Below are 11,484 nucleotides of genomic sequence, written 5' to 3'. Positions count from 1 at the left end.
ATATATATATATATATATATATATATATATATATATATATATAATATAAATTCCTCTTTGTGATATAGTATATCTTGAAGCACACACATAAATCTATAAATAATAGCATATAGCTATTGGGTTGCAAAACCTTTTTGATACCCATATGGGGTCTTCAACCCAATATTTACATGCTGTTATTTATAGCTTTATTATGTGTGTGCTTCGAGATACACTATTCCAAAAAAGAATTTTCATGTTTTCTGTAAAGTTTATAAAATTCTCATGACATTAACTAATGTCTATCTATCTATCTATCTCTTTCTTTCTTTAGAAGACTATGTTTTATTTCAACTCTCTTGTTGACATATACTGCTTTTGTTTCAATTAATTTTTGAAATAATGAAAGATTTAGTAAGATAACTTTATTATTCAGCTGGTTTCTGGTTTCCTCTGTTATGGCCTGGAGAACTGATAAATAAGAAGGGACTGAGAACTGAGCCCTTGCAAATCCATTGTTGTACTCATTGCTAATTTTCACCTTACTGACAGTTCCTCTGTACATGGATTGTATGGCTATCACCAGCCATTCATCTATCTCTGACTTCCACAGTGACCACCAGATCAGAGAGTAAGGGATCCTGTCAAAGGCTTTCTCTATGTCAACAAATGCCAAGTACAGTGGTTTAATTTTGCCTTGCTAGAAAGCGGGCCATCAGTAGTATTTCTCTCTGGCACAAAAAATTCAAACTGCATCTCATCTAGGCTAACTTTCTTCCTAATTAATTAAGCCATAACTCTTTCAGTGACTTTCACGACCAGGTCCAGCAATTTGATACTCCTGTAATTACTTCTAAGTCATCTCATTATTTATCCTTGTAGGAATTGACTCTAATGCTGCTACAGTATCTCCCCAACCCTTCCCTGAACTCTTAGATATAGGAGTTGAGTGTTATGATTTGGTTGCTGTTGAAAATTTTTCTTATCTCTGTCATTGTTTGATAATTGCTTTCAGTTTTATTGGCTGTAATTACTATTTTTAATTATCAATATTGTAACAATAAACAATTGAATTTAGATTTCATTTGTTTTGCTTTTAGTGATAGATAAAATGAGATTTAATGATAATTTATGTTACTATTTTTTTTTAAACGTTTTGTAAAGAGAAGAAATGTGTGAGAGTCCAGTTTCATTTTCAATCTGTGTCTACATAGGAATTGTTGAACTCGTTAGCATTTTAAACTGGCAATATCTGGCCCAAATATTTTACTGTTTAATGTTCAAACTGACTAGCTCTGATCCTCTACACCAGGGGTTCTCAACCACTCTTTATTCATGGACCCCATTGATTGTTTTATTCTGGTGGACCCCACATAGCTATTCAATGTTTAAAAACTAGTTTTATAGAAATGTCTTTTGAAATTCCTATTTTGTTTTTCATTCATTAACTTGTGTAGGTTGAACCATGTAAAATGGTTGAGAAAGAAACTTAGTTGTTTCTTGCAATACATACTACTACATACATCAAAAGCAAAATCTTTTTTCAGAGGCCCTTAAAATGTTATTGTGGATCCTCAATTTACTATTATGTTGCATGGACCCCCAAAAATTTATGTGGACCCCGGTTGAGAACCACTGCTTGACACCTACAGCGTCAGTCTGAAAATAAACAATCACATCATCGAAGTCTCAAAGCAATCATGCCCTAATGTCTCATTTGGCACGATTTCTACAGCTGGATGCCCTTCCTAACACCAACCACTTTACAGAGTGGGCTGGGTGCTTTTCTAGTGGCACTAGCATAGGGTTCTTGCAGGCCAATCTTCTTCATGAAGTGGGTGGGGCATTTACCCTTCTGCTGCGAAGGATGGGTCTTGAGAACAACAAGGCACCATATATCTTGGTTCTTTGTCGTCTACTTCAATATACATACATATTTATGTATGTGTTTTTGCCAAAATATTTGGCAGAATATCACCTGATTAAATGGCTATAGATTTCCTACAGCTGGATGCCCTTCCTGTTGCCAACTCTCACATATTTCCAAGCAAGATAATATTTCCCCATGGCCAGACATGTTCTTGCGGAATAAAAGAAATAAATGACACTGCTTGTATAACAGTGATACACATTTACAACTATCACATGAAGTCAAGGACACACATGCAAACATGTACATCATCGTCGTTTAATGTCCACTTTCCCTGCTGGCATGGGTTGGACGGTTTACACACATGTACATGCTCTCACATGTGTACACGCATACATACACACACATGCAAGCGACAGATTTCTTTCAGTTTCTGTCTACCAAATGCACTCACAAGGCTTTGGTCTGGGGTTATAGCAGAAGACACTTGCCCGAGGTGCCATGCAGTGGGACTGAACCTAGAACCATGTGGTTGGGAAGCTAGCTTCCTATCACATAGCCACACCTCCCACTCCACCATTTTTATAATCTTGAACTAACGCTTTTTAAAATTATTATTAACACGTTTTTAAATCATTTCAGAAACCTGGTCCTGGTGAACATCAATTGCAGTTCAATTATTCACTTTGGTTTTCACGTCGAACTCATGGGAAACAAAATCAAAGTTACGACCAGAATCTCAAATATATCACCACATTTGCCTCAGTATGTAACTTATTTTCTCCTCTTCTAATATTTATCTTACCAGGAAAGAAGTTAAGAAGTGGGGGTTTGCAAAGCAAAGTTTCAAACATCCCAAAGATAAACCTCTATACTTGGCTTTCGTTGACATGGAGAAAGCCTTTGACAGGGTCATTACCTGGTGGTCATTGCAGAAACTGATGCTTCTTATGTCCTTCTTATGTTAAGTCAAGTGAAGTCGTCGTGGCCGATGCCAGTGCCACCTGACTGGCTCTTGTGCCGGTGGTACGTAAAAATCCCCACTCAAGCATGGCCAATGCCAATGGTGCCTGACTGGCCCCTGTGCCAATGGCACGTAAAAAAGCATCCACTACACTCTTGGAGTGGTTGGCATTAGGAAAGGCATCCAGCTGTAGAAACCTCGCCAGAACAGATTGGAGCCTGGCACAGCCTCCCGGCTTGCCAGTCCTCAGTCAAGCTGTCCAACCCATGCCAGCATGGAAAGCGGACGTTAAACGATGATGATGATGATGTTGAGCAACCCCCACACCCAAATATCACCTGATTGATTGCAGTATGAAATTGGTTCTCACCACACTCCAAACCTTCAGCCTACAAATTTGCTGTCTTCTCTCTCTGCCACTACTATAATGGCCTACACTCCTCAGAGCTGCTTGGTCTTATACTACCTTCACTCAAAAACTCACCAACTCCCTCATCACTCCTGTTAATCTCCTAGAGGTTTTTACATTAACCACTACACCAGTCCTTCTTCTCTACCAGCAAGACAGTAGTATGGATACACTGTGGTAGAAAGCTAGACAGGTCCCCATTTTTCCTGAGAAGGACTGGTCTTCCCCGAGCACAGCATATCACCACTGGGTCTTCCCTGAGCACAGCATATCACCACTAGGTCTTCCCCAAGTACAGCATATCACCACTGGGTCGCCACTGCCATATATGTTTGTAAAATCTCCACCATCTACCTAAATGTCATAGTTTTCAGCAGCGAGCTAGCAGAAACAGCACACTGGGCAAAATGTTTAGCAATATTTCGTCTGTCTTTACATTTCATCCTTCCAGGGGGTCAATTAATTAAGCACCAGTTGCGTACTGGGGGTCGATCTAATCAACTGGCCCCTTCCCCAAAAATCTCAGGCCTTGAGTAGAAAAGAGAAGTTTCCATTGCTTCTTTTTCTCTTTTTGTTTCTTGTATCTACTCTATTAATTTTTATCTTCTCCAAGACATTAATTGTTTGTTTTCTGATAACATGATTTCTTTGCTGCTCCTTAGGTTGAACAGTTTTGGTCCCTCTACAGCCATTTACTCCGACCAACAGATCTACCAGGACACAGTGACTACCATATATTTAAAGATGGCATCCGGCCAATGTGGGAAGTAAGTAGTGTTACAGTCTTTTCTGTTGCAGATCCTGTTAATCTTTTACTGGTTTCAGGAACTATCGTTGTTACATTGTTATATTGAGATGCCACTAGTTTGGCTGGATTTTTCTTTCATTTATGTATAAGTCCATCTCGGCATAAAAATATGTCATTTACATAGAATCATCATCACCATTATCATTTAATGTCTGTTTTCCATGTGACATGAGTTGGACAACTTCCACAAGGTATTTTTCGTAAGTGCAGTCCCTTGCTTAATACACACACACATGTATACAGTCATATACACGTCTGCACATAATCGCACACACATGTATGCACGCAATCACACACATCTATGCACAATCATACATACATGCATATATATGCAATCGTCATCATCGTTTAACGTCCGCTTTCCATGCTGGCATGGGTTGGACGGTTTGACTGAGGACTGGCGAGCCAGATGGCTGCTCCAGGCTCCAATCTGATCTGGCAAGGTATCTACAGCTGGATGCCCTTCCAAAAACCAACCACTCTTAGAGTGTGGTGGGTGCTTTTATGTGCCACCGGCGCAGGAGCTAGTCAGACAGAAAACTAAAAAAACAAAGCCCATTGTGTGTGTTTGTGCCCCCTTGTCTTGACGTTGCATGATTGTTGTAAATGAATGTCATTCATTTCCAATATTCTGTGAAAACATGTCCAACCATGGAGACATATTACCTTGCATGGAAATAAGAGTGGCTTGCTGACAAGAAGGGCATCTGGCCATAGAAAAAAAATTTCCATAATAAACTTTGTCCGAATCATGCCAAACGTGGAAAATTGGATGCTAAACTAATGATGATGAGAATAAATTTTAAGATTCAATTTGTCAGATTTTGATGAAAGTTGTGCTGTTATTATTGTATTTAGTAAATTTGTTTCTGATTATTTTGTTTGTGTTTCTTCTCTACAGGATTCTGCCAACAAAGATGGTGGGAAATGGATAATTCGGTTAAAAAAAGGATTAGCAGCTCGTTGCTGGGAAAACTTGATATTAGCCATGTTAGGAGAGCAATTTATGGTTGGTGAAGAAATTTGTGGTGCTGTGTTATCTGTGCGATATCAGGTATGTAATATTTTCTATATCAGTATTAGTCAATGTCTGGTATAAAACACATTTATCATCATCATCATTTAACATCCATTGTCCATGGCATGGGTTGGACAGTGTGACCAGAGCTGGCAAGCCAGGGGTGGGCTGCACCAGACTCCAGTCTGATTTGGTATTGTTTCTATGGCTGGATGCTCTTCTCAACGCCAACCATTCCGAGAGTGTAATGGGTGCTTTTACGTGCCACCAGGTGTATAATGCTTTCTATTTCAGTGCCAAATTACTTGGGTGTTAGGTATGGCATCCAGCCATAAAGACATACCAAAACGCACTGAAGCCTGGTGCAGTCTTCTGCCTAGCCAGCTCCTGTCAGCCATCCAACTGATGCCAGCACAGAAAGTGTATGACGATGATTGCCATTTAATATTAATAGTGGTTGGCGTTAGGAAGGGCATCCAGCTGTAGAAACTCTGCCAAATTAGATTGGAGCCTGGTGTTGCCATCCGGTTTCACCAGTCCTCAGTCAAATCGTCCAACCCATGCTAGCATGGAAAGCGGACGTTAAACGATGATGATGATGATTGCTTCCGTCGTTAATATTTATTATTCATTGCAACAACAGTATTTTTATATATAATTCTGTTTTAGGTTTCACAAATAGTTAGTTTAGCAGATAATAGATATGACCTTACCTTTAAGGCAGCGAGCTGGCAGAACTGTTAGCACGCCGGGCGAAATGCTTAACAGTATTTCGTCCGTCTTTACTTATGTTCTGAGTTCAAATTCCGCCGAGGTCGACTTTGCCTTTCATCCTTTCGGGGTCGATAAATTAAGTACCAGTTGTGTGCTGGGGTCGATCTAATTGACTGGCCCCCACCTAGAGTAGAAAAGAATAGATATGACCTTACCTCTCTAATATAATGTTTTCCATGTAATATCGAACAAAATACCAAATCCCTCCCTGAAAACAAAATTGTAATTTTTGTATATATTTTTTCTGTTGTATTTTTCAGGAAGATATTCTGTCCCTTTGGAACCGAACGGCAAATGACACAATAACCACTTCACGCATACGCGACACATTGAAACGTGTCCTTAACTTACCTCCAAATACTATTATAGAGTATAAGATGCACGTTGACAGTATAAAGTTAGTTCCTGAAAGACTTAGAATTCTACTGAAATAGTTTTATTTTCATTTTATTCTTTACATTCAGTGTATGTTTGTATTTTCTTTTTATTCTTAGTTCACCATTCTGCTGCCTCATACCTCTTTATGCCTTTAATATCTTAGTTTTGTATTATTTGCTTTTGGACCAGTTCCAGAGATTTACAGTTATTCTTGTAAAGTGGGTGTGTTTTTTTTTTTCTTTTCTTGTTTTAATTCTATTTAAGAAAATGAAAACAAAAAAAAAAACGTTTTTCTCTTAATTACTGTGATTCATCTGTAATAGTTAGCTTAAATTTTCGTGCATCTACTTGATATATCTCTGCTGGCAAAATTAACTCAGAGGTTATCTTATTCTTTCAGTGTCCAACATTTGTGTTGTTGTTGATAATTTACCTGTAGTTTACCTTTGCAAACAAGCCAAGTGGCCGTTTCTATCATTCAATACAAAATCACATCACATTGAAAAATATTTCACTGTAAAACATTGATTTCTCAAAATCAAAGTTCAAATGTCTACATACAAAAGTTATTTGAAAAAAAAGACAATTTTATATTATGGAACTGAATATTAGCCACTACATCATGTGGTTTTTATATCAGTTTCAGCAATGAATTAGCAATAATATCTTTGGAAGTTATCTTCTATTTTATGTCTTTGATGTTATTATGGTAAACTAGGATTTGGTGCTGAATTCTGTTCATTCAAATTTAGTAGTATTAGTTTGACATCTAATTGTTAATTTATATCAAGATAAATTACATTTCTCACTATATCCAACTTTGCTCTGTTTTTTTATTTATTTTCTTTCCTCACATATTGGAGCATTCCTTTTTGCTTGCAATACTTAGTTCTTTTCTTTCTTTTTTTTTTTATCCTTTACAATTGTCAATCCTCTTTTATGTGAGTTCCATGAGAAATATGTCAAACTACGTCTCCATTCTTTAGTTTATTCCTGTTTTGATTCTTTCTCTTTTGTTATTAACCTTTTATCAAAAACATTTTTTTTTTTATCTCTTTGCAATTTTAAGTTGATTTTTTAAATGTTCAGAAAATGATGCTTCGTGTATTGTTTTTCATTAATTTTCTCAGAGTTTATTAATATTTGTGATTTAAAAAAAAAAAAAAGAAAGAATGCACAAAATTAAATGTGGAACTTTACAAAGAAATCTCTTTAAAGCATGTACAGATATTCCATTAGTTTTACACATCAGATCTATTAGTTCAATATTTTTTTTTAATTACTGCACCTGTTGATGGTCCATTAATTAAATACTCTTTTATACAAACATTTTTGGATTTTGTTGTTATTTATTCTCATTAACATAATTAGATATTGTTTTTTGTTAATTGTTGCCGTGAATGAATTAGATGCTGCTTTTTTTAGGGAATTACACCAAACTGTTATATTTTTCTCTCCCTTTCAAAGTCTGATGTATGGTATAGTATACTTTCAGTTTGTTACATGACACACACTGTTATTCTGATGATCTGTTTACAATCAATATTTTCTTAAAAAGATCGTTTTTAAACCTAGAGTTTCTGAGGATTAGAAAAAACAGATTAGTGGCTTTCTGATCTGTTTTAGCATCTTGTATTCCTTAGCTCTCACTTGGGCCAAGTTTGCCATTCAGCTCTCTGGCATCATAAGATAACCGCCTCCAGAACACACAAGTTGATTTCTTCTAATACATTGTAGCAGATTTTATACTAATCCCTCAGCAATCAGCAGGAGTCAGTTGTGTCTACAAATGAAATCACTGTAAATTTAAGATGCATAAAGAGGAGAAAAATAGATGAAAAAGTAATAATCATTTTCATAAATCTACTAATTTTGAGTTGGAAAATGAAGTGAAATAGCATTCTGAAAACGGAGTCTATCATGATGTTTTGGCTTTCAGTATCTCACTGGCTGTCCATTCCGTATTGCGATAATTTAAAATAGTTTGTATGAGAACAGCAAATAAGGAAAACTGTAATGCCTGTCCTTGTAGCATATATGCATTTTTTGTTCCTCTTTTACTATTAACATCGTTCCAAACCTTCATGAACCTTTTTCTGCTTACCCTTAACGCAATAGTTTTCAACCCGCTTTTTTATATATTTATATATTAGCAACATTAGGTTTTTTTTCCCCCTTTCTTTATTTCCTCTTTGTTAATATTCCTCTCTCACTCTCTCATATTTTTTTTTTTTTCTGCACACAACTCATGTTTGTTAGCCTGTTTATCTTGTCTGCCATTCCTGAAAGTTGCTCGTTTAAATAATGCCAAACTGACGACAAATGGTGCCAAGATAACACTAACCACAACTATTTTCAGGATTTTTCGTTTGGATACCAAATGAAAACTGCTGGAAGATTTACAATAATTTATTTTCCGATTTAAAAAAAAATAATTTTTTTTAGGTGTTTATTTTTATATAGCTAGGATGTTTTCTGAATGAAATACTATTTTAGAGGTCAACATAACTTGGTTCTCTAAAACAACACGCAAAACTTGCTGTAGCAATATCTTTTTATTTGTTACAAAAACTATGATAGCATCAACACATGTTCTTTTTGAGACATGTATGATAAAAAAAACCTACACACACAAACACTTAAGATCACAAACTCTATCATATATATATATATATATATATATATATATGTATATATAATATATGTAATGCATTAATATATTTTATATATATATATAAAATATTGAATAAATTATATATATATGTATAAAATATTGATAAATTATATATATGTATAAAATATTAATAGATTATATATATATATACATATATATATATAAAATATTAATATATTATATTATTAATTTAAACAAGAGCTAGGCTAATTATCAGTCTGCTACTCTATTAAATTAATTCTAATACCCATTTTCTTTCCTTCTCTCTTCAGAGACAACTCCAGTTACAGAAATACTGATGTATTTCTGAAATGACATTATATGAACTTCTGCTGAGCTTGAAATGATGCCATCCTAGATATTGGACATCTTGTTTCTGTAGCAGAGTGTTATAGCTCTGCCGTAACATTTCACTTCTTGCATTCTTCCATTCCCAAACAATTTCTACTTGTTCTCCTTTCCCTCTTTCTCTTTCCTAATAAATTATTTTCAATTGTGTCCATTATAAACATATTCTATTTGTTAATACTAATTAAATAAATGCATACATGTACAAGAACAGTTTGCACCTATTTTTGAAATTCCCTGATTACCTGGAATTGTTGCTGTTTAGATGTAAAGGTAGACTTATTTTTGATGTATTTAAAAAGAAAGAAAAAAATAACATATATACCTACATCTTAAAGAATGAGTTGAACATGGAAGAAATTATCTTTTAAACATTTCTAAGAAAAGGACGGTAAAAATGCAAAAAATAAAATGTTTAAAGCAATTTTCGAATGTCTGGACATGTGTCAAGTGTGATTCTTCCTGCCAAAATTGGGTCAGTTTTGAAGAAGAGAACTTCTTAAAATTATTTGTACACCAATTGTTAGTGTTGACACTCTGAGATCTTACACAGTACGACTGAATAATCAAATTAAAATATGGAACTTTCATATTTTTTTTTTTACTTCTTTCTTTTTTTCCCGTTTTTGTTGCTATCTGCCTCACCTGAAGAACCAGGCAATTGAATGCTTTTATTTTCAAGGAATGACAAAGGCAGCAAGCTGACAAAATTGTTACCGCACCAGACAGAATGCGTAGAAGCATTTCTTCCTGTGCTTCACGTTGTGTGTTCAAATGCTGCCAAGGTTGAATTCATCTTTCATTGTTTCAGGTTTGGTAAAATAAGCACTAGTTGAACACTGGGATCGGTAGAATCAACCGCTCCCTCCCCTCAAAATTACTTGACTTGTGTCAAAATTGGGAAGAATTATTAAGGAAGGGCAGCAGGTTTGTATAATTGGTGGAACATTGGTCAAAATGTTCTGTGATATTTGCTCTGGTCTTTTATATTCTGAGTTCAAATCACGTCCAGGTCAACAGTAAAGTACCAGTGAGTTGTGTTCTTGGGAAGTTTGCTTCTCAACCATGTGGTCTAAAGTTCACTTCCACTGCATGGCACCTTGGGCAAGTTTCTTTTATAACTCCAGGTTGAGCAAAGCCATGTGAGTCACTTTGGTAGACAGAAACTGAAAGAATCCCTTTGTGTGTGTTATAAAGGGTGTCTTAGAGCAAACTGGTCATTCTCTCAAGGACAATCTCAAATATTGACCTCTCCACTAAGTGTAAAACTGGAGGCATTGAGAATTGAGATCTTCCTCATGCTATCACAACTGCGCTGGGCCGGTTGTGTCATCAGTATGATTGACAAAAGAATACTAAAAGCCCTCATCTATAGCCAGCCTGATTAGTGGACACAAATGTTGGATAACCATTGCTAAAGTATGGAGACAGATTAGAGAGTAATCTTTCAGCAATCAATGTACCCTATGAGACCTTTGAGCAGTTGGCCTTGGAATAGAAAGACTTGAGATCTGTGTGTCAAGATGGAAGCAGTGACTTTGAATCTAGTTGTGTCCATCAGAGGATTAAGAGGAAGGACAAAAGCATTATCAAACATAGCAGCAGCATTGTCCTGTAGTCTGCACCCTTGTGCAATCTGTGGATGGTTTGTAAATCCTTCACAGGACTGAAATGTCACTTCTGACTTGAACATACAAGATTTGATGTAATACGAAACTGACATTTATTGAGCGAAAGAATTGCTCCACTCACAAGTCAGGTACTAATTTCTGCTAAAGAGACTGAAGAGCATGAAAAGATGAATTTTGGTCAAAAACACAACTTATTACCACAGCTAAAATTGAACCACCAGTCTGAGCTTCACAATGTAATCCGTCGGTCAAGAGCGGATTAAATACACAGATTAGTAATGATTTGGTTACGAAAGTCACTTGTCACTGTTACAATTATCTTCTACTGTAGCTGTGGATTCATTAATGCCATGGGAATGAATTTGTGGATAGACTGTCTATATATATATATATATATATATATATATATATATATATGTGGGACTAAAGCGAGTTTCTTCACTACACAGCTATGTCTGGCCAGTGTCTATGACGAAAAAGCGTTTGAATAGGTTGTTGGATTCTTGTGTCGAAACCAATGAGAGAGTCCATCATATATACAGGGTGCAGAAGAAAGGCATGGTGAGTACTACCTGAAACAGAAGAAAAAAGAAATGGCATTTAATGAACTTCATAGAAATACAGAGTTATT

At 35.7% G+C, this 11,484-nt stretch overlaps 1 protein-coding gene across 1 annotated transcript; it reads left to right on the top strand.

Moving 5' to 3' along the window:
* Positions 1–2,476: 2,476 nt before the first annotated feature.
* Positions 2,477–9,812, top strand: LOC106877817 (eukaryotic translation initiation factor 4E type 2; the record flags this gene model as incomplete). The annotated part of the gene is made up of 5 exons (XM_014926834.2): positions 2,477–2,614; positions 3,885–3,989; positions 4,932–5,084; positions 6,083–6,219; positions 9,147–9,812. Coding segments are annotated over 5 exons (576 nt in total), but the record flags the coding sequence as incomplete, so codon positions are not given.
* Positions 9,813–11,484: the final 1,672 nt, after the last annotated feature.

This window comes from Octopus bimaculoides, chromosome 19 (genome assembly GCF_001194135.2).
Source record: "Octopus bimaculoides isolate UCB-OBI-ISO-001 chromosome 19, ASM119413v2, whole genome shotgun sequence".
Lineage (NCBI taxonomy): Eukaryota > Metazoa > Mollusca > Cephalopoda > Octopoda > Octopodidae > Octopus > Octopus bimaculoides.
Note: the sequence above shows the minus strand (reverse complement) of the source record. Positions and strands in the feature narration are given on the sequence as shown.